The following is a 25,318-nucleotide window of genomic DNA, read 5'->3' as shown; positions in this document are numbered from 1 at the left end:
GAATACTTCTCTACAATAAAATCAAAGCTTCAGTTTTCATTTTCAGTCTTAACAGGTAAACAGCAGGCTTGTGGTTGGTTCTGCGGATTGGTGGTTTGACTACTGCAGTGGTTATATCAGTAGCTATGGACTCTAGATCGAGCTGGAAGAATATTATTGGTTAACTCGTTTCTGGGCAACCAGCATGAGAAATTCTGCACAATTTACAAAGGGAAATGGCAAATACACTACTATTTTGCCCCGTTTGTTTCAGTCTGTTTGATGCAATTTTCGATCACGTTAAAAATAGGCTATATTTCGATGTAAATTTATTTACCAGAAATATTTACATGGATTCCCTGATTTTGTTGGATTAGCCTATTATTTAGGTCACATTGTGTCCAAGACTTACATATAAATAAGACCATAAATCGAGCCCTTTCTGCTGCATATTAGTTTACCAATCACCATATCATAGGCTAGCCTATATAGCTATATTATTTTACATTTTATATAATTTTATGTAAATCGAGATTAACCTGAGTAAATCTCAGAAAAGACGTGCATTAAGTTACTGATTTACATTAAATAGCCTAAATAAATATGCCACATAAAATTAATCTAAGCTTTGCTAATAAACACGTTGGGAAAACTTGTTAAAATCTTTGATTTCTAAGTAAAAAAGCAGTCCAACTGCATATTTTCTATTCGACTAATTATTTTAGTGAGATAAACATAAGTAAGGCTATGTTTATCTTCCTGAAGGCAACTTGTATTTAGATCATATTAGTATTATTATTATTATTATTATTTAATGTGATCACATTATTATCGTCGGTATTTTAAACATAAGACAACATTTTAATGACCTCAAGCTCTAGAACGCATCTGTAGCCTACCACTCTCATCAAAACGCTTTATTTTACTAAAGCCATCTGTGAGATTTAATAAACCTAATGCTTAACTCAAATAATCTTTATTACTTTATTATTTCAAAAGAAGCTGTTCAAGTCGTTTTTTTTAAATAAACTTGCCGAAATAAACCAGCTACAGCTAAAATGCGCTGCAGTAAAGCTGAATTCAAAAGCTGATCGCAAATAAAGTGGATGGACCAAAGGAAGCCATTTTATAACCGCAGCGAGAGCAGCTTCAGACGGTGCAGCAAAGGAAATGGTTGATTCCGTTTCAGTGAGGCTGAAGTGCTTTCCGAAGCCCACCTTTGACACAAATTTCACCACTAACCCTAGTTTTTGGATGGACTACTAATCATGATCTTGCCGTGAGAAAGAGACGTTTGCTGTCCGCCATGTTAGCGCTGACAAAAAATGAGTCGAGTTTTATACATCAGGCTGTTCAAAGCTTCATTCAAGCCCAGTGATAGCTTATAAAGCGAAAGCTAGTAAGCCTATAATAATTAATTTTCTATCCTTATTGCCTATAGTGCCTTTACCTAGCCTATAAACCTTTAACGATGCCATACGGGATGAATCTCTTCTTGCCGGTCTTGTATGGACAGTCTTGTGCATAAACAAAGTTTGTAATGGTCTGAAGATACATGTGGATATATTATTATATTTGGATGACATTGAAATTCACATTCTACCTATAAACGCAACATTCGTTAACATTCACCCAACATTTTGGAATCCTGGAGCCGCTGTATAAAGCATTCTGCCTGATACGCATATAGGCTAGCTATAATAATGCCTGTAAGATGTTAATTGCTGAAATGTCAGCGCTGTTTAGGCTATTTCCCCTCTATAGCTCCGGTAAACCAATTAGTTTTTTTTTTTTTTTGTCGCGCAGTCTGTCCTTACTACCTTCGCAGATGTGACAAATTGGACTTAGCCTACGCCTCCGCAATATCACAGTATAACCTACCGAGTTCAGGGATTTTAAAATAGGCTATCCCATCCGATAGTCCGGTTGTTTTTGTTTGTTTGTTTGTTTTTTGACAACCTTTATGCGATTGCCACGCCCACAATTAAAATGCTGCGACATAAAATTCTATTTACAAATAATCATTTTAAATAGCCGTTAGCCTTATCTGAACAAAAGAAGAAAAATCTATTAGAACGCCAGGTGAAAGTTTCCTTCTTGATTATGTTTGTTATCTTACCTAAAATCTCACGGAATTTCCTTTTCTGGGTTTTTCTGAGGCAATATCAACATGAAAACAGTTTTTTTTTTCTTGGCTATTCCTGGGTAATATTTCTTGTAGCAAGAAATGTGATAGGCCTATCTAAAATAACAAAATAATAATCCAACGGCCGCAAAAATGAAAAGTTTCTGTCTTGAAACTGATGTTTTAAATGGGATGTTTTGTATGATTTTGATATATGCGTAGATCTTCGCGCATAATTAAAGACTGTAAAAGCCTACTGTCCTTTTTAGAGGAGTTTTAAGTTAGGCCTAGTCTATAACAGAGCTTTGGTAAGACAACACTGCTGCCAATACTCCCACAGACGTGCCAGTTTATCATCGGATGATATGATCAGAGTTGTGCTAAACTTACAAGCAGTTGCCATATGTTTATTTTATTTTTGTAATGGAAGTAAATTAAATAATTTTTTTCTTAGTCTTGGAACTGAGAATGAGTGCCCATCTCAAGCATGTTTGTTAAAAATTAGCATTGTGTGTGGAGTAAAAGCAGGCATATATCTTAAAAGAAAATCCACATGACAAAAGTCCAAGTGACACACACTTCCCTGCTCATCAATGTGCTGTTTAAGGGCCGTGCAAAGTTCAGTCTGATACTGATGTCTTATGTATTTACATGCTCTTTTGTGTGGCCTATCTGCTCATCTCACGTGTGGTTAATAGAAACACTTCTATTCATCACACTATTCATCACACACACACACACACACACACACACACACACACACACACACACACACACACACACACACACACACCTGCTTGCAGTATAGGCAAAGACTGAGATCTTACTCAAGAGCATAAAATAAAACTTTTAATATGCTTAGACAAACGAAATAACACATTTTAAGTGAATTTTTTATTTGTATTTTTTTTTTTAAAAACAAAGACTATAAAAGATAAATCAGTAGAAAATGTTTCTCAGTATTACGTGTAGTAAGTGCTTCTTATATTTAAGCCTTTTGAAATATAGCACTGCAAACAGCTTTAAGCTAATTTGATGCAAGCTATTAACAGGAAAGTCTGTTTAGTTTCTTTTTTCTATCCCTATCATGGAATAGTTAAATGTGTGAATCTGAAAAATAATTCAGATCAGTTCAATCAAAGGCAATCTGAAACTATATCAAAACTTTACACTAGATTGTTTCAAAAATTTCAGGCAAGCTTGAGGACTTGATGATGAGACATGCTTTACATTTTTACAAGTTCACAGTAAATAGTCAGTAGTTTTTATAGACTTTATATCCATCACATATTCCTAAACTGTAACATACTCCTTGAATGTCACTGTGAGGCAGTTTGCTGTGACATCTGTGATTATTATATTCCCAAGAAAAGGTGTAAAGCTTTGAACAGATTTTTTCATTTCTTTCTCTACTTGCTCTGGTGTAGAGACTGTTGCTTTCCCAGTTGGTATAGAGTTTCCAATCTGAGAATGTGTAGCAATTTTTCTCTCTTCTCTCGACCTTATACAGCTGAGGTCTATAGGTTCATCTTGGTTGGAGTCCAGGATTTCAAAGTCATGTCCGCTAGAGTGCTGATGGTCATTGAAGTGTGTGGTGTCATTGCAAGAGTAAGACAAGTCAGTATTTGGAGCACTTATACTCTGAGAACTTAGGAACCTCTTAGCCTCCCTACTGTCACTGTCTGGCTCAGAGTAGCAACGCTTTTGAGGGAAGGTTATGGGACCATATTGGGTAGATTGGGTGCCTCTTTGATCACTCTTCTCAAAAGGCACTGTAGTCAGACTGGTTTTGGTTGTCAGTTGCAAGTGCTGTTCATTAGATACATAATCTCCAGTGTTGCCAGGCTTCTTTAAATTGTTTGGCTCAAACAGTATAGAGCATGCTTTTTTAGGATTGTCCTCTCCACAAGATGATAGTCCATTCGAAAGCATAAAACAAGCAGTCCCAGCTTTACTGTCCTTTTTTATCCCTTTCACAAGACTTTGCTTCTTTGTGTGCTTTATCTTCTCTGTGCTCTCATCTGTTCCACAGGATTTACAATCCTGTGCTTGCCCTTTTTCCTCAGAATCTGCTGTTCCTTCCTTAATTTTAGCAGCCTGGGTACCATTTTCCATGTATTTGCTCATGACAATGACAATGCGCCCGTTTTTATTCTTGTTCTTCACAATCTTCAGTTTGCTGCTTATTCCATTGGGAGGTGCTTTGTCTTCCTTTGCATCACTGTTTGTGTTCATGTTTAAGTCAGCTTCACCATTTAGTTTAGGAAGCTTTTTTAACCCCATTGTTATATTCCTCACCTTACTGAGGCACCCAGAATCCTTATCTTGGATCCATTTCTGCTGTAGAGCTGGAGATAAGTTCCATTCCTTGTCAGTCAACTCAGGAACTTTGGTCTCCTTGACCCTCTGATACAGGGAGTTATACATTTTAGGGTTTGGTTGATAATGATGGTGTTTCTTGCTGTTGAGCTGGTAGTAGTGCTTCTTTTTCCCACTTATTTGTGCCTCTCCCTGCTTGTCTTTTGGGTTGGGCTGGTAGGGATGGTGCTTCTTGCCGTTAAGCTGGTATTGCTGGCTTTGGACCAGGTCTGAAGTTGCTTTGGGTTGGTAATCCTCACCATGAGACACCTCCTGAAGGTCGGAAAGAACACTGGATCTTCGAGCAAATGATGGTACTTAGAAATCAGACAAACCAACAATGAGCTTTGCAGTAGAAACAATTAGTGACATGATTTTCACAGAAGTTAATTGTAAACACTGTGTTCATATGCATGTTTGTAAGTGATGGTGAATTACCTGCAAGAGAAGATGTTTAGGTTTTGGCCCCCGTTTACGATAACCAATAAGTTGCTCTTGTCTTTCCCTGAATGGAAAAGTTTTAGATTATAGAACATCATGATAAAAGAAACCAAATTCATGATAAGACAGAAGCTAATATATTTAACTTTTGATATATTCTGACGCTTTGTCCCACACTCTCAGAAAGAAGGTACAAAAGTTGTTACTGGAGCAGTACCTTATTAAAAGGTACACCTATGTACTTTTTCCCCAAAGGGTGCATATTAGTAAAGTGTATATATATAGTACACAAGTGATAAATATTAGCAGATTTTGAAAATAAACTACCCCAGAGACAACTTTTGTACCTTTATTTCTGAGAGTGAATTTTGGTCAAGTTATTGCCTGTTTTGTGTATCCTTTCAAATATGATCTTTAAATTGCCCAACAGTGGCATTCATTAAATTTACTCACATAAAATAAAGACAATTCGGTGTTGCTTCAGACAGTACACACCTTGTTTACTAATTTGGTGAACAATCCCAGTTTGAAAGGAAGAAAGAAAAACAAAGATGACAAAACGTAGCCTATTAATTTGCTTTATTTCAATGTGTTCTGTTTATGTGTTAGCTCAAACTACGCATATGGCCTTTCGAAAAAATGGGCCATCAGCTCTTTTCTCATCGACCTTATATAAAATATTATTGCAAAAACCTAATTAGACGACCTAGAACGGTTCTATACTCAAGGGGCGCGTGCAATTACCCCAAACAGAATTCCGCGTCGCGATGGAGACCGCTAATAGTGAGCGCAGATGCTAGTCAAAGGGGATGAATACCCGACAAAAATGTGTGTGGAATTTCGGGAAGGCGTGAATGCACGTGTAACCCATTTGTAATGTAAAATGCAGTCAGTTAGTGTGTGAGTGCACTTCGTCTGTAAGCTTGATAGAAAATAGCATGCATTTGCGCTTACTGCAATGCTTTCGGTTCAGGGCGTCTAGAGAGTAGCATGTCCAAAAGCGGACAGAGTCAGCCAAACCGGGCGAAATTAATAATAGTAAAGTATTTAAAGGGCGGCGCGTTTATTGAGATAAAATGTTTCCATGGTGAATGAGAGGTGGCTCAAAGGATCACATTTTCTGGCCACGTCTGTATGTAAACATTTTTTTATTGCTGGTTCCGGACCGTGGCATTGGTGTACCGCGCAATTAAATTCAGTCATATATTACGACGCGCCTGCGCACAAGTTCTCTCCGGCTCCTGTGTGCATCCCCCTTCCGTCAGTGAGAGAAAGTGAAAAAGACTGAGCATGAGCGCAGCGGCAACGAAAGCGTGTTCCCTCCTCCTACCGTTTCGGCTGTACAGAGTGACAAGCAAAGACTGCTCCTATGTCTCACCTGTTTTGAAAAGCGACGAGAAGTCTAGGGTCCAGAATATTTTCCTCTGGCTCCCACGTGTTATATCTATAAAGAGAAGAAAGGATGTGGAGAGCAAGGGGAGAGGGGGAGAGCAGAGAAGCATGAATATCACCAACTCCCTCAACCGAACTATCTAACGTGGCTGTCATCTGAACGACTAACGCCACTAACAAGGTCCTGCTAAACGGATCTTCAAGAATGTTATGGAGTAAAAAAAAAATACTGATACTAAGTTACATGGTCGATGCTTCATTTCCTATGTGGTATAGGCTACTATTAGTATTATACAGGCTACGTTTTATTTTTATTTCTATAGGCTATAGCATAAAGCTTACATATGAGACATTATTATTTACCATCACAGACTCAAGTTATGACATTTCTGCATTATTTAGTAAGCGCTAACTCTCTCTCTCTCTCTCTCTTTCACTCACACACACACACACACACACACACACACACAACACAACACAACACATTAAAATAGCAAAGCAACATCTTGAAGTGAAACTTACTTGGGAGACCAGCCTCTCCACTTGACCAGGTACTCACACCTTCCCTGCAAATATCATAAAAACAAAGTCAGTTACGATTGGGAATTACTGTAAATAAAATAAATAATCAATTATCCTGGGTTTCGGAAACAAGTACCTACTTTTGTGCTATCTCTTTTAAAATTACAAACCCTTACTTGCACGTTTTAAAGGCTTACAACATGAAAATGTAAAGTGTTTGTTAAGAGAAAACCGCAAACCTTTCTAATGCGTTTCTTTTCGATGCTTTCCACCGCGAAGACGTGCTCACCCGCGGCGGGCAGCTCCATTTTCAGCGCGCGATGTGTTACTTCTCAGTGCGCGCGCGATAACATGAGTGCATCTGAGTGCACCCCGCTCCGTATGGTCTTTCGCTTCTCAAAAGAGATTCAGTTTTAACTCTCAAATGCTCTGTACAACGTACTTCATGCAAATAGCCATGAGCGTGACGTCACATCAGGAGGGGCGGAGGAGAGGCTGGTCTGCCCTGTGCCGCGGGTTTACTGGAGAGCAAATGAAGAGTCGTTATTGCAGTTCTTCAAGTACTGATCGAGAATTCCTCCTTTATGACGCAAAGAAGGGCACACTTTTTAAATTTAAGCTTGATTAGTTCAATTGATTAGTTCTTTTAGCAGTTAACAGGCTAAATCTTTATCAGCATCATTAAGGTTTTTTAATCGTATGGATTTACCATCCATTTTAAGTTTATATCAGTGGAGAGACAACTTTGAGGAAGATATTAACATTTTAAAAGGAATAGCCTACATGACAGGACTACTGAAGAATTGAGCTATGGACAAATGTTTGTTTATGTTGAACAAACACCAAGGTTACTCAAAACCCCATACGGTGACGCTAAGACATTAATAAATTAGATTATCAAAGAACAGCATGTTGAGACTTTACATTTTGAACAGTGTTTTTAATTTATATATTTTTTCCACTGAATCAATGTAGTCCACTGATGCATTAAATAGGCTAATCAAATGGGCGGCATTGGGATTCATCCTCAATAACCAATACGTGGCAGATTAAAATGACAGATTTGAAATTCCTATAAATTATTAGATTAGATGAATTTTATTCTTAAAGCGTGATATTCTGTCTGGGTTAAACATCGCGCGTATCCACGTGCTTTAAACAATTTATTAAATAACAACTGGCTTTGGATAAATTGCATTAAGATACAAATTATTTCGTTGTCTGATTTCAAGTAGCCTAAATTAGAGTATGTTAGTAACGTAGTTGTTTAAACTCATGTACACATTCAATGCACATGAGAGTTGACCGCGAATGTACAATATGTAGGTCACTGGTTGGTCTTCAAAGCCTCAAGCACTCAGCTCATCTGACATCTGCCTTCTGACGGCCAACGGCTGCTATAAGACCTGTGAAAAATAAACTGCAGTGGCAAACGAACGTGTGAAAACCCTGGGCAACCTGTGCCACAAGGCTATACGCCGCGTATTGTGTACCATCTTCCGAGCAGGAAAGAAATTGCACGCACACACACACGACGAACAACAATACAATCAATAACTTGAACACATATTTAAAATATGCACTGATACATTAACACACATACACTCAATAATCTGCGCGATCATACAAACATAATTATGTGTCTTTGCGACCCCAAAACGGTAAATATCTTAAGAAAAATTCAGCATGATAAGGGTTAACTGCAGGAGGCAGTTCTCAGCCTATTGCAAAGAGGCACGACTGCCTTTCCTTATAAGGCAATGACTGCTGAACAGCAGCGAAAATACTTGGAAATATAATATAAGAAATACATTAGGCTATTAAGTATTCACCGACATTATGCAGTTGCATAAAATGGAGTTCTCATAGAGATTATAGTTTTCCTTGTAATAAATCTTGGCTATGAGGTCGAATTGTCGCATTGCAAACACAGTTTCATCACACGAACTCATCTGTGTCAGTTTACAGGGAATACTGTAACGTAAAATTGTTATGGTCTACCCGATGCAATAGCTAATGTAATCAATAGACAACGGAGTTACTTGTTTCGTCAATGAGCAACGTTTCAGTAGCCTATTTTCAACCTGCTGATCTCTGGTGCTCGTATCTCGACATGTTCCTGTTAACTTCTTATTTGTTTAATACTTTCATGTTAAATAAAAAAGTTGGGTCAAGTCTTTCTCGTAATCAACCTTAAGTACTAACATATAGGACGGACTGCACATAACAAGATCAAATCCAACATCAACGCGAAAACCATGAAAGAACACAACTGTGGCTTCAGATTAAATTGCAGAACAATTGACACATTCTCTCTCTTCTGATTTCGTACTTCATACAATAAAATACTCTGAATATTCTGACAAAAATAACATCATAGTCTGTGTAACTATAGACGGGAACGGGTCTTAAACTGAAAGAAAGACATCTCTAATTATCTCTCAATGTCGGTGCTTATAAAACTTTGAATGCAGTGAAATGTTTCAGCATATTCTGTCCCGTCAACGCATAGTTTGGATGTCTGTCATGAATGCTGCTTAAAATGAGAACATGAAACATTGTTTAAAGCCCTTGGAAAAAGAAGTAGGACTTCCCTGTGTTCAAAGATTTGATCACAACAATGTTTTCAAGAATTCGGTGTCACATAGATATAAAATTTATGAATAGGCTATATTAAGTTTCAGCTGGCTTTGCAAAACCTTCTTGTTGCAGTTAGCCTACTAGTAAATGTTGTAAAAGTAACACTGGGTTAAGGTAACACTAGTTTTGACCTCGAGCTGACTGATTGTTCTGTTGTTTTCTGAAATGCATAACTGGACATCGCAGTCTTCGATTGGCCATTCTTACATGGTCATTATAATATCACGCAAGCTGAAGAAATTATCAGTGTTTGGACAAATGAAATATGTTAATGAAGTGCTCGTCATTGTATTTCATGTCGTTTGAAAACCAATTTAAAATTCCCGTGTTATCATCATAAAGGTTCTCTGGAATCCAGGAGTGCAGTTGTGTTGGCGGGTGAAGCTGAGCTTCAGGTGCCTTCAGCGTTATTTCCTTTTGATGCTGTGGAACCAAGAGTTGACGTTCTTGTCACGATGTCACAATGTTTGATCATTTTGAACACTGCACTGCAGAGCAAATATTCCGAATCTCACGAAAAGATGCAAATTTGGCGACAGGTTTAGTAAATAATTAGCTTATTGTCCAAAATTTTGAACTTCATTTTTTCCTGATATCTTGATCTGTGGTGTGTGTGAAATTTTCTGTGGTTTGAACTAACAGTTTTCACTCCATTCCAGTGTTGCTGTCAGTAATATTTCACTGATCATCACAATTCTGTGTATAGGAGTCAGGTTGGCTAATCTTAGAACATGGCCACAGTTGTCAGGAGGACGTAGTACCTGCTCAGTTTTCAACAATCAGTAATGATCAATAGCATGCTCCATTAAGCAACTAGAATGGGAAAACAAGTACCTGTAACAGCCTCCATTAGACTCAATTTGAAATTAATTCCTTGGTTGTATCTCCCAGTCAAGTCAACACTAATTATATTACACCTGTTCTCAGTGACAATGAAGTTCAGCTTTGAGATTGTTATTGAGTTTGTGCCTTTAACTTGAACAGAATTATCCCATTTGGATGACTGTTGAAATTTGTCATAACAAATGTGAACACAGGGAATAACTCTTAACTCCAATAATGCCATAGATTTTATAGTGAATATAGCAACATTACACTAATAAAGACAGACTGATTTCTACCTGAAACCAAACATAACCCATTGTGTAATCAGTGGCACAATGATTGTTGTTTGACATTGGCTTTAAGGAATTTTAGGAACTTTAAGTTTTTAAGGCGTTAAGGAACCACCCTTACACTTGGTCACTCTTACACTAATGGAACCTTAGGGGGAAAATCATGTTACTATGGTGTAATAATCAGCAATGCAGGCTGTAATTTAAACACTCAAACAAAGCCCTACCATACTGGAAAAAAACACAGTAGAGATTTTTCTTGAGAATGCATCGATACTCAACAGTCCTGTCTACCAGGAAAATGTTTGATGCATGACTAATCATTGAACATGCATATTACTACCTTCAAAACCAATCGAACCAGTTTGTAATAAAGAACTAGAGATGCATACCTGGAATCCTTGTTCTGTGTATTGCTTTGGGGCTTCATCAGCTGATATCAGTGTCCTTGTCTTTGTGGGGGATATTTGTGCCTATTACTGTATTTTCCTATTAATGGAATAAATTTGGAATATCATAACATGCTTGTATCACAGCATATTCTATATATTTGTCATTGGATATATGATTTTATTCTAACCACTGTAGTCCCATGTGGAATGTCTTAGAATTGTAACCCATCTAAAAAAATAATAATAAAAAATAAATAAAAAATAGAATAATAAAAAAAAAATGTATTTGGTGTGAATTGTATATACACACCTGCAAACAATAACTTAAAGACCTTATTACCATTGCTCATACGAGAATGGAAAAACAGACTGTCGTCACAGTGACTCAGACAAGCCCTTTGAGTTAGGCACTTTGATTGGCTCAGAGTCCCTCAGAGTGCAGTCCATAAATAGCAGGTAATGTTCATGATTATTGAACAATGACGACCAGTCAGAATGACTCACTGTGGAACACTATTATTCTGTGTGCACACACACTATCTCTTCCTGTCCAGCTCTACCACTCTTTCTCTCATTCTCCTTTTTTTTATTGTGGCTCTGACGCTATCTGGTGGTAAAGGTTAATCTCTGGGCTTAATATATTCTCATAAAAGGTAAAAAAGCTGTCACAGGAGCGGTACCCTTTCAGAAGGTAAACCTTACTAACACTTGGCAAAATGGTTAAAGTTCATTTACCCCAAATAGGACACATATTAGTATCTCTGAAGGATAACTGTACCCTTTGAAAGGGTACTGTTCCAGTGACAGCCTTTGTCCATTTCTTTGTGAGAATGTAGTTAGTATATGTACAGCTGACTCACACCCATCAGCTTGACGTTGTTACTCTTCCTTATATTCTATATATTTTTTTTATAGAATGGTGGGAAGTGCACGTCATAGCTGTAGTTAACTATACTTAAATTGTTGAAAATTAGAAGCCAGAACATTTACACACTCAATCCATGTGGCTCTTGATTGTTATATGTGTACATTTAATTAATGAAACTTTAGATTAAAACTGAAATAATTTTTGAAATATAATGTCATGTAATGAGTGAGATGGAGACTGAGAGAAATGTTTGGAATGGCCTCAAGCATGGCAGTCAGACATCAGCAGGAGGTGATTAGCTTCAGACACTCTCACCCTCACATTTCCACATTAACACGTAGCAGCATGATCAGCATCCGGCTCAATAACAAGCCTTTTATAATGACATACTCATTTCACGGGACTGCATCCCTCAGGCAGACCCTCTGTGTCCTTCTGTCAGACTCATGCTCATGAGAGAGATGAAATCCAGTTGATAACTGCACAGCGGTAAGATACAGGAAAACAAATTCTGAATTATATGCATATTTGAAAGCAATTATGTGCACCTCACGCCACATGCATTCTTACAGATTTTAAGCTTTTTTACTGACAGAAAAAAACAGACTGACAGATGTGTTTGGTTGTATGTGTTTTCTGGATTAGCGCTCTGAAATGGCTGTGCTGAAGTCATTGTTACCACGTCTGCTGGAGTGACTGGCTCTTTAAAACACACTGCCTGCAGCACCACGCAATGAGCCACCCCCACAACACACACACACTCACATGGTGTGTGGACACATCTGAAGTCATGATACACACAATCTCTCCCTCTCTCAGCCACACACATTTAGTGGCACCACATCCCTGGAGCTGGATATGGGGGGATGGGAAAAGTGATGGAGACAGAGCAAGCAAAAGAGGGAGGGGTGGAGAGACGGACCGCCAGGCTCATGGAGGGGAGTCAGTGGAATTCTCCAGGTTGCCGTGGAGAACAAGTCAATATCATATTGAGCACTTTGCAGCCACAAGGAAAGAAAGTTAGAAAAAATGAGCTCTGAAGCGAAGTGTGTGCATCAGGGTGTGTAGAGTCATGCACATAGCCACAACCTGCAGGTAGCCCTCAAACAAGGACAATGCATGTTGTTTATTTTGGAATACTGCATTCCCGATCTGTTTAGAGTCAGTTAAAAGGAAAACTGGATCAACATCAAAGTGTTGTTTTTTTTTTAAAACAAATGACTATCATTTAAATGCACTTGCAAATCCTGTTGTTTTTACAAACACATCATGTAAACATCATTGTGAGGATTTGACATTCCATAAACCTATTTTTTAGGGTTAATAGTTTTTTAAAGTAACAATCGCATTTTACATTTAAATAAGCACAGATTACTGTAAACCTTTGCACCTGCCATAGGACTTCATATCTTTGAAACATCTCCATTTGAGCACACTTTAATCCTCTTCATGCACCAGTGCCCATCACCTCTGTCATGCAAATCGTTGGTTTCCTCTCTTGCCCATGGAACAAGGCCATTGATTGGAGTTCCTAACATGTGGGGAGGTTAATTTGCCATATATTGGGGCAGGAGAGAGCAAAAGAGAAACAGATACAGTCAAAACTCATCAGCACCTTGCCACAGATAATGATCTATCAGCAAAGTCCTGACTGCAGATGAGTAATTTTCATATCAATAACATGCTGGATTATCATATTTCAGGAAAATGACTAAACATGAAATGCACGGTGGTTGCTTTTGAGAACTTGCAAAACAAAACGTGGTTATTGAGAAATGTCATGATTAATGAGAAAGGAGTTATTAAAGATCAGAAAAAAAAAAAACTTTTTTAATGTTTCGCATAAGTCTACTCTTCATTAATAAACAAAATGTAGTTGATCTCAATATTGATTTTAATTAACTGGATTTATTTAAGTCAAAAATAAGATTAAATATCAATGAATCAACCTGTTTAAACCCACCAAAGTAACTTTAATGTGTCAGGTCAGGTAACAACTTTGGACTGCACATTTTTCTCTTTTTAAAATAAATCTTTGAATTTTCAATGATTTTTCATATATATACATACATAAATTCAAATTGTGATTGTCAGTTTCTAATTCAAATTACTATTCATGAATGAAAAAATAAAAAATAAATAAACAAAGATCCAGGACATCTCCAGATTTTGCTGAATGGCTAAATTATCCCCTTCCTGTTAAATTTCAGTGAACTTTGTTTCCCAAATTTGACAGGGAGCTGGTCCAACTTCACTGATTTTGCCAGCAGAATGGAAAGATGCATTTTATTGATTCCAGAGGGGATTAAAACATCTGCATGTTGCCTCTGATGTTTACTGTATTTCAGAAAGAGAGAGAAGGAAACATCTTAGTGTGTGCGGTCCTGCATTATATGACCCTGCCCTCTCTCTCACACACTCTCACACACTTGGCTGAGACTCTATAAATACCCCCCCACCCCCATCTCAAACAAAGACATCGACACTTGCTACCGTCCAGATCACAGGACTCAAAACATCATTAAATCAGTCAATGAATCTCAAGCGTTCCTTGTTGGTTTCCGACTGTGTTAATGCTGCTGATCTGCTCCCTGTGTGACTCTAAGGATTCAGAGGTGCTGGACAGTCATGCTCAGTTATGTTACATAAATTAAATTCTCTGAAGCTTCAGTTTACTCAAAAATGAAAATTGCCACACTGTTGTTTTTACAAAAATAATAGAATAATTGTTTTAAAAAAAAATAGAGTAAAAATGGCTCACCCTTTAGATTGGGGACGAGTTCTCACTATTAACTAAAAAAAAAAAAAAATCAACTTTATTCAACAATTTGTCTCCTATGCATCACCCTGGTGCCATTTTGGAGAATATCTAAGCTGCGTCTTTTGTGCACAAAAAGTATTCTTGTAGCTTCATATAATTGTGGATGAACCACTGATGTCACATGGATTGATTCACAGATCTCCTTGCTACGTTTCTGGACTTGGGAACATTTCAGTTGCATTGCTGTCTATGCAAGGTAAGACAGCTCCAGATTCCATAGAAAAAAATCTTAATTTGTGTTCCGAAGATGAATGAAGGTCTTATGGGTTTGAAACGACACAAGGGTGAGTAATTAATGACAGAATTTTCATATTTGGGTGAACTAACCCTTTAAGCATATTTAACAAAACAACGAAGATAATGCAAGAAGATGAAGAACAAACTAACTGTGCAATGACAAGAATAGACCAGGAATAACTGAAACAGAGGGCTCTATAAAGGAACAAACAAAGAAAATCAAATGATACACAGGTGCAGCACATGAGACTAGTAAGTAACCTAGGAGACAAACAAAGGCATGATCTGAAGCTATAGGTGTGTTCACGTCATTGAAATTACTAAATTTCGAGGTTTCAATAGGTAAAAAGCATTCATGTCCTTGAAGAACTCGTAATTACAGCTTGTAAGATGGATCTTTTCAAAAAGCTTGTACCACGTGACTGCTGTACCACGTGACCACTGTACTTTCATTTAGGCATTGATAGTGGTGCATAATTTCCAGTTGGAGGATGTGAGCAGCTTCAAATAGAAAGTAACGTGTTGTCATCCCGAACCTACGGTAATTACGACATGGTGTCAACACAGCATAAGATACTAAACTAAAGATGAATGATCTCAGGTAGCTAGAGAAAAAGAAAACCATGAGAAACTAAACAGAACATTACAAAGAAACTAAACAAGACATAAATATGACACATACAGTAGTAGGCGGTGAAAATGCACCTTTGTGCTGTTTACCACCCATCATAAAACAGGAGATGATTTATTTATTGATTTATTTTAACATTTCTATAGATATGGCAATAATATCGTTATCATGAATTCTGTTGGCCATGATAATCATGTAGTGAAAATCTGATATCATGATCTAATTCCTATTCTACACAAGCTATTCCAATTCTTCTTTACATAGAATTCATACTTTGTATGTATAGCAGACCACAATTTAAACTAGATAAAAAAGTTCGTCAAGACAAACTTTAAGTTGGCTTGAGAAAGCCTGAACAGAAAGTTTGAAAAGTTTGAAAAGTTTGAAGTTTCAAAAGTTTGAAGTTTGAAAAGTTTGAAAATTTTAAGAAGTTTAATAAAGCAATGACTAGCATGTCATTAGCATGATTACAAAGTTACTAGCATGTTTCTAGCATGATTTAGCGATGACTAGCATGTCGCTAGCATGGTTCTAGCATGTAGCAAGTGACTAGCATGTCACTAGCATGTATTTAGCATGATTAGCGAAGTGACTAGCCATGTCGCTAGCATGTTTTTAGCATGATTAGCAAGTGACTAGCATGTCGGGTAGCATGTTTTTTTAGCATGATTAGCAAGTGACTAGCATGTTTTTAGCATTATTAGCGATCAAGTGACTAGCTTGTCTAGCATGATTAGCAAGTGACGAGCATGTCAATAGCATGGTCAAGTTACTAGCATGTCGCTAGCATGTATTTAGCATGATTAGCGAGTGACTTGCATGTCGCTAGCATGTTTCTAGCATGATTAGCAAGTGACTAGCATGTTTTTCTAGCATGTTCTAGCGAGTGACTGCATGTCGCTAGCAGTTTCTAACATGATTAGCAAGTGACTAGCATGTCACTAGCATGGTTAGCAAGTTACTAGCATGTTTGCTAGCATTGTTTCTAGCATGATTAGCAAGTGACTAGCATGTCACTAGCATGATTAGCAAGTTACTAGCATGTTTGCTAGCATGTTTTCTACCTGATTAGCGAGTGACTAGCATGTCGCTAGCATGTTTCAAGCATGATTAGCGAGTGACTACATGTCGCTAGCATGTTTTTAGCTGATTAGCGAGTGACTAGCATGTCGCTAGCATGTTTTTAGGCATGATTAGCGAGTGACTAGCATGTCACTAGCATGTTTTTAGCATGATTAGCGATTGACTAGCTGTTTGCCTAGCCATGTTTTTTAGCATGATTAGCGAGTGACTAGCATGTCGCTAGCATGTTTTTAGCATGATTAGCGAGTGACTAGCATGTCGCTATCATGTTTCTAGCATGATTAGCAAGTGACTAGCATGTCACTAGCATGATTAGCACGTTAGCATGTTTCTAGCATGATTAGCAGTGACTAGCATGTCACTAGCATGTTTTTTGCATGATTAGCGAGTGACTAGCATGTCGCTAGCCATGTTTTTAGCATGATTAGCGAGTGACTAGCATGTCGCTAGCAGGTTTTTAAGCATGATTAGCGAGTGACTAGCATGTCGCTAGCATGTTTTTTTTAGCATGATTAGCGAGTGACTAAGCATGTCGCTAGCAAGTTTTTAGCATGATTAGCGCCGTTGACTAGCATGTCGCTAGCATGTTTCTAGCATGATTAGCAAGTTACTAGCATGTCACTAGCACGTTTCTAGCATGATTAGCAAGTTACTAGCATGTCACTAGGCATGATTAGCAAGTTACTAGCATGTCGCTAGCATGTTTCTAGCATGATTAGCAAAGTGACTACAAGTGACTAGCATGGTTTTAGCATGATTAGCGAGTGACTAGCATGTTCGCTAGCATGGTTTTTAGCATGATTAGCAAGTGAATAGCATGTTTTTTAGCATGATTAGCGAGTGACTAGCATGTCGCTAGCATGTTTCTAGCATGATTAGCAAGTGACTAGCATGTCCCTAGCATGATTAGCAAGTTACTAGCATGTCACTAGCATGTTTCTAGCATGATTAGCATGTGACTAGCATGTTTCTAACATTATTAGCATGTTGCTAGGATAGCTAGATAGCTAGATAGCTAGATAGATAGATAGATAGATAGATAGATAGATAGAAACAGTCAGATGATAGATAGATAGATAGATAGATAGATAGATAGATAGATAGATAGATAGATAGATTTATTGATAGATAGATAGATAGATAGATAGATATAAATACTCCAGATGATAGATAGATAGATAGATAGATAGATAGATAGATAGAAATAGTTTTTGATAGATAGATAAATAGAAAGATAGATAGATTAGAAATATAGATAGATGAGTTTGAATGATTTCAAATGGATTAGAAATAGTACATAGATGGCGAAGCTTGATTGAGTCTAATGGGCTTCAGTTTGTTTAGATTTGAATTTTGACAGTTGGAGCTTGGCTCATCTGAACTTCCGTCAATGAAAGTCTATGGGATTTTTATGATTTTTAATCTTCATTTTTATGAAAAACCATTAGTCTGATCAGTTAGAAAAGATATAGCACACACCCAAGAGACAGCGTTCAGTCTGAAGAGCTGGGCTGAGTTTGGAGTCTGTAGAGTTAAAGCTCTAGGAATGAGTTGATAATTTTAGTCTCAGAAGAATAATAATAACTAGATAAAAAAGTTTCGTCAAGACAAACTTTAAGTTGGCTTGAGAAAGCCTAGAACAAAGTTTGAAAAGTTTAGAAAGTTTGTAAAAGTTTAAGAAGTTTAATAAAGCAAGTGACTAGCATGTCATTAGCATGATTAGCAAAGTTACTAGCATGTTTCTAGCAATGATAAGCTAGTTACTAGCATGTCGCTAGCATGTTTCTAGCATGATAAGCAATTGACTAGCATGTCACTAAGCACGTGTTTTTAGCAGATTAGCGTAGTGACTAGCATGTCGCTAGCATGAGCATGATTAGCAAAGTGACTAGCAAGCATGTTTTTTAGCATGATTAGCAAGTGACTAGCATGTTTGTAGCATGATTAGCGAGTGACTAGCATGTCGCTAACATGTTTCTAGCATGATTAGCAAGTGACTAGCATGTCGCTAGCATGATTACTAAGTTACTAACATGTCGCTAACATGTTTCTAGCATGATTAGGGAGTTGATTGGATTTTGGTTGGATTGATTACTAAGTTACTAACATGTCGCTAACATGTTTCTAGCATTATTAGCGAGTGACTAGCATGTCGCTAGCATGTTTTTAGCATGATTAGCGAGTGACAAGCACTAGCCTGATTAGCGAGTGTTGATTAGCCAAGTGGCTAGCATGTTTCTAGCATGATTAGCAGTTGCTAGCATGTCGCTAGATGTTCCTAGCATGATTAGCAAGTGACTAGATGTCGCTATGTTTTCTAGCAATTAGCGAGTGACTAGCAGTGTCGCTAGCATGGTTCTAGCATTAATTAGCAAGTGACTAGCATGTTTTTAGCATGAGAACTAGCATGTCGCTGCAAGCATGATTAGCGAGTGATTAGTCAGTGTAATAGCAGATTTTGCAGATTAGCGTACTACACTAGCATGTTTTTAGCATGATTAGCAATTACAAGCATGTCACTAGCATGAAGCGATAGCATGTTAGCATGATTCTAGCATGATTAGAGTGTAGCATGTCACTAGCATGATTTGACTAGCATGTTTTAGCATGATTAGCGAGTTACTAGCATGTCCCTAAGCATGTTTTTAGCAGATTAGACTAGTCATGTCGCTAGCAAAGCATGAGCAAGTGACTAGCATGCTAGCATGTTTCTAAGCATGAAAGCTGACCAGGTCACTAGCATGATTAGCGATTGACTAGCATGTCACTCGAGCATGTCTTTCTAATTAGCAAAGTGACTGCATGCTAGCATGTGTTTTTAGCATGATTAGCAAGTGACTAGCATGTTTCTAGAATGAATCATGTGACTAGCTGTTTCTAACATTATTAGCATGTTGCGATAGAATAGATAGATGTGTTCTAGTCCATGATAGAACTAGATAGATAGATAGATAGGCGACAGATAGATTAGATAGATAGAAACTCAGATAATAGATAGATAGAAGCAAGTTAGATAATAGATAGAGTCAGATGCATAGCATAATCGATGATAGATAGAATAATGATCGAGAGATATATAGATAGATTAGATAATAAATAGTCAGATGATAGATAGATAGATTAGATAGATAGATCGATAGGATAGATGATTTGATGAATAGATAGATAAATAGAAAGAACACAGATAAATATTATATAGATATGTTTGAATGCAAATGGATTGAAATAGTAACAGTAGAGGCGAAGCTTTGATTGAGTCTAATGGGCTTCAGTTTGTTTGGAGATTTTTTTGACAGTTTTGGCTCATCTGAACATTCCGTAATGAAAGTCTATGGGATTTTTATGATTTTTAATCTTCACTTTTTATTAAGTCTGATCAGTTAGAAATATAGCACACACCGGCGAGATCAGTTTTGAAGAGCTGGGCTGAGTTTTTGAATGCTGTAGAGTTAAAGCTCTAGGAGGAGATAAGTTGAATAACTTTTAGTCTCAGAAGCTAATAATAATAAGTTTAAAAGTAGATTCAGTAAGGATATTGGCTTTCGATCTCAGCAAAACTTAATAATAAGTTTAAAATAGTGATGGCAACTTAATTATTATTCACTCATTATTCAGCAATTCAAGTATGTATGATGCCTATGCTGAAAGCTGGACGTTAGTAATATCAAACATGATTGGTTCCTGTGTGTCTCGTGCTCAAATGTTGCGAGATCAAACCAAAATGATTGTGTGCAATGGAGCTGCATAAATATTTTTCATAATTCTTCTTTGCATTCTATGGAAAACAATGGGTTTGAAAACAGTTAGCAATATTGAGTATTATAATGCCCGAATTTTTGTTTGGAGTGAACTATTCCTTTAAGCAGGAACAGAGAGTGCATGCAGAGGCCTAAGAGGGGCTGAAAGGCCTCCTCTGGCTTCAGCTCAGATCCTGCAGAACTAACAGTGTGTAACCCAACCCTGATTTGGCACCAGTTAGCACAGACGCTCAAAGTTCTCTCTCTCTCTCTCTCTCTCTCTCTCTCTCTCTCTCTCTCTCTCTCTCTCTGTCTCTCTCTTTCACACACACACACACACACACACACACACACACACACACACACACACACACACACACACACACACACACACACACACACACACACACACACACACACAGAGAGAGAGAGAGAGAGCACACTGGGAACTATGACATTAATCTAAATGCTTATGAAAGGCCCTGGAAACTGTTAGAATCTCAGATGTGTGTGTTTGAAGGGTATTCCTATCTAAGGGTGTGTCTTTATTTTTATTTTCACAGCATATTTGCATTTCCATAGATATATGAGGTATTAGTGAAGCAAGAGGAAGTGTTTGGCACTGTCCAAGTGCACACTTGTGTGTGTTTTGTATTTCCATATTCTCATATTTGCACTCAAACCTCTCATGACTGGTTCCTTCACTGAGCTGTTCCAGAGGACTCATGCAAGGCGTGTGTGTATATATCTCTGTGTGTGTGTGTGTGTGTGTGTGTGTGTGTGTGTGTGTGTGTGTGTGTGTGTGTGTTGGTAAAAGGGGGGATGAACTCAAGCATAAATTATGGATTTTGAAGAATGTCCCACTGCTGGTGGACTTTAGATTTGCCAGAGGACGAGGGAGAGGGAGCAAAGAAGAGGAGCAGTATGTGAAGTTTACACAAGCCCTCAAAAGGAAGGTAGAATTTGTGTTATAGGTCTAGACAGTGAAGGGAGAGACCAAGATCCGCCACTTACACTTGTCAGCTCCTACTGTTACTGTTTACAACCGCATCCAAAGACAAACAGAGAGAGGAGTAGCCATACATTTTTGTAGCCCTCTCTCAACACAATTTTAAAAGAGAATCAGAAATGAGAAACAGACTGACAGACATCCTGCAGTGTCCACTTAGTGGGCTTCCAAACACTGATAGAGGAACCACCACAATCATAAGGTAATTTTACTTGCTATAAATCTAGCAATAAACTCTTGATTAAATAGTCATAAAATGTAGCCTTGTCTGGCTCTTTCAAGTTTAATGTGGGAATGAAGGTTTGCAGAAATCAGATTATTTTAAACATTAACACTTCAGTTTAACAAGATTTTGCTTGATTATATTCTTTAGAGAAGTACACTTTGAACTCTCTGCAATTAGTCAATTTTAATCAAATAAAATATAAAAAAACTTAATTGGACACAAGCACCTCAGCAACAATATTATGCAAGGCATCTGCAGAATCACACAAATACATGTGTAAACAGACTTTACATATAAGTCAGAAAGTAAAAGCAAAACACTCCGCTTTGACAATCTCAAATTTCACCAGCAATTATGTCTCTGGTTTGATTTTTCAATAATTCATCATATTTTAGTGATTGGAGCAGTTCACTGATAATGATTGATACTGGTTTCTGTTGATACATAGGTGCCACACATCATATAGTGTTTTTTTTTTTTTTTACTTGGCACAGCAGTAAATGTCACATCCAAATTCCACTATAAAACTACCTTAAATCAAGTACCTTAAACTACTTAAAGTCCTCTTTTATTCTGTGCTAATGTTGTTTGAAATTTGTGTTATTTACTGTTCATAAAAAATACCTGATATACCTAATAATAAAAATATCTGTGGGTGTAAAAAACTTTACACCTTTAAAGAAGCAGGGAGGAGAACTGTGCAACACTCACAGGAACACTGAGGCAATCTGATCTTTATCTTCACAATATAAAAAAACACACTCTGCTCTCTTTAGAACAGTTATACATATTAGACCACAGGGGTAAGAGGTCACTGGCAAATTCTGCTTCTAGAGCTGAGCTTTGACACTATGAAATAAGAACCGTGCACGTCCATGAATTGTTTTATAAGATCATTTTATACCTTCTATGAAGAATTGAGTACACACACTTTGCAAATGAAATAAACAGTGTACAGTTCATTCTGAGCTGCAGCATTTACCTGCAGTTCAGTGCAGATCACAGGAATAGCAACATTCCATAGTTTGATCAAACAGAATGTTGACATTGTGACAGTAGCTGAAATTAATTGTTCATTTCTTTTCTTTTTTTTCTCTATTATGACCTTTTAGAACATGGAGAATGACATAAGGGATATTCTTTTCAAGTATAAAGGCAGTAGGTGTATTATGACCTTTTAGAACATGGAGAATGACATAAGGGATATTCTTTTCAATTATTATGTATTTGTGTACTAATTGAGGATAGGTCGTAGGAAGCCATAAAAACCAGTCCTCAGAGCTTAGCACCAATAAGCAAGTTCTTCCACAGCAAGCATCTTCCACGGCCTTGGCTTCAGTATAACAGAATTGAAGATAGATGAGAAAACACCATAAAAAGGAGAGAAAATTTCTTAAAATTATGCCACAAATTACATTAATCCATACTGTGGTTAGTTTAGCTTCTGTACCCTCTATGGGAATTGTGTGCATGTCTTATGAAAACAGCATATAATTAAAACTAGTTATGCACCTTGGATAGAAATAATTTACTCTTGGATTTTTAAACATTTTCCATCTCTTCATAGAAAAAAAACATCCTTGATGACTTTGATTTGGCAGAGAAGGTTATTCAAATATGAACAAGCAGTGGAAAAATATTAAATATTTTTGTCTAATGAAGAGTATGCTAAACTACTTTAAATGTTTGTTTTTTCTTCAGTAATTCATGTAATGAGGCTTTTTTTAATCATTATATAATTTGTATTTATGCCTCCAAAAAATATCCAATGTATTTGAATTCAGAAATTAAAAAGGCTAATTTTACAGTAGATTTACGTGCATTCAGTTTTTATGTATGTAATTTTATGTATGCACTGCAAGTTAGTAAGTAGCACTAAAAATTAACATTACAGTTTTTCTGAATTGCTAAAACACATTTCTTGAAACCATCATTTTCTCATAAGAAAAAGTCAAGTTACCTTTATTTATATAGCGCTTTAAACAAAAAAGATTGCGTCAAAGCAACTGAACAACATTAATTAGGAAAACAGTGTGTCAATAATGCAAAATGACAGTTAAAGGCAGTTCATCATTGAATTCAGTGATGTCATCATGCAACTCAGTTCAGTTTAAATAGTATCTGTGCAATAATTTGCAATCAAGTCAATGATATCGCTGTAAATGAAGTGTCCCCAACTAAGCAAGCTAGAGGCGACAGTGGCAAGGAACCAAAACTCCATCGGTGACAGAATGGAGAAAAAACTTTAGGAGAAACCAGGCTCAGTTGGAGGGCCAGTTCTCCTCTGACCAGACGAAACCAGCAGTTCAATTCCAGGCTGCAGCAAAGTCAGATTGTGCAGAAGAATAATCTGTTTCCTGTGGTCTTGTCCCAATGGTCGTCTGAGACAAGGTCTTTACAGGGGATCTGTGTCTGGGGCTCTAGTTGTCCTGGTCTCCGCTGTCTTTCAGGGCTGTAGAGGTCCTTTCTAGGTGCTGATCCACCATCTGGGCTGGATACGTACTTGATCTGGGTGACTGCAGTGACCCTCTGACTTGGATACTGACTGGATCTGGTGGCTATGGTGACCTCGGAATAAGAGAGAAACAGACTAATATTAGTGTAGATGATATTCTTCTAATGTTGTAGCAAGTACATCGGGTGTTATGGGAAGTGTTCACGGTTCCGGTTTATCTAATTAATGCAGCCTAAAAATCCTTTAACGGATTTGGATATTAGAAGTGTATTAGTGTGCTATGTGTAAGCCAGGTTAAAGAGATGGGTCTTTAATCTAGATTTAAACTGCAAGAGTGTGTCTGCCTCCCGAACAATGTTAGGTAGGTTATTCCAGAGTTTGGGTGCTAAATAGGAAAAGGATCTGCCGCCCGCAGTTGAGCGGACGTGGAGGACTATAATGTAACAAGAGCTTGTTCAAATACTGAGGTGCTAAACCATTCAGGGCTTTATAAGTAAAAAGCAAGATTTTAAAATCTATACAATGTTTGATAGGGAGCCAGTGCAGTGTTGACAGAACCGGGCTAATAAGATCATACTTCCTGGTTCTAGTAAGAACTCTAGCTGCTGCATTTTGGACTAACTGGAGTTTGTTTACTAAGCGTGCAGAACAACCACCCAATAAAGCATTACAATAATCTAACCTTGAGGTCATAAACGCATGAATTAACATTTCTGCATTTGACATTGAGAGCACAGGCCGTAATTTAGATATATTTTGAGATGGAAAAATGCAGTTTTACAAATGCTAGAAACGTGGCTTTCTAAGCACACCTAGGTTCCTAACTGATGACGAAGAATTGACAGAGCAGCCATCAAGTCTTAGACAGCGTTCTAGGTTATTACATGCAGAGCTTTTAGGTCCTATAATTAACACCTCTGTTTTTTCAGAATTTAGCAGTAAGAAATTACTCGCCATCCAGTCATCCAGTTTTTTATATCGACTATGCATTCCGTTAGTTTTTCAAATTGGTATGTTTCGCCGGGCTGCGAAGAAATATAGAGCTGAGTATCATCAGCATAACAGTGAAAGCTAACACTGTGTTTCCTGATGATATTTCCCAGGGGTAACATGTAAAGCGTGTAGAGTAACGGCCCTAGTACTGAGCCTTGAGGTACTCCATACTGCACTTGTGATCGATATGATACCTCTTCATTCACTGCTACGAATTGATGGCGGTCATATAAGTATGATTTAAACCATGCTAATGCACTTCCATTAATGCCAACAAAGTGTTCTAGTCTATGC

General features: G+C 37.4%; 1 protein-coding gene across 1 annotated transcript; it reads right to left on the bottom strand.

Moving 5' to 3' along the window:
• Positions 1 to 2,931: 2,931 nt before the first annotated feature.
• On the bottom strand, positions 2,932 to 7,331 carry LOC109102575 (E3 SUMO-protein ligase CBX4). Its single transcript, XM_019115967.2, has 5 exons — positions 7,057 to 7,331; positions 6,818 to 6,861; positions 6,282 to 6,347; positions 4,901 to 4,967; positions 2,932 to 4,780 (listed from the first exon to the last, which is right to left on the bottom strand). Exons 1-5 carry the CDS (start codon positions 7,123 to 7,125, stop codon positions 3,398 to 3,400), a joined length of 1,629 nt encoding a protein of 542 aa, XP_018971512.2. The 5' UTR covers positions 7,126 to 7,331; the 3' UTR covers positions 2,932 to 3,397.
• Positions 7,332 to 25,318: the final 17,987 nt, after the last annotated feature.

This window comes from Cyprinus carpio, chromosome A6 (assembly GCF_018340385.1).
Source record: "Cyprinus carpio isolate SPL01 chromosome A6, ASM1834038v1, whole genome shotgun sequence".
NCBI classification, from domain to species: domain Eukaryota; kingdom Metazoa; phylum Chordata; class Actinopteri; order Cypriniformes; family Cyprinidae; genus Cyprinus; species Cyprinus carpio.
This window is presented reverse-complemented; position numbering and strand designations above follow the sequence as displayed.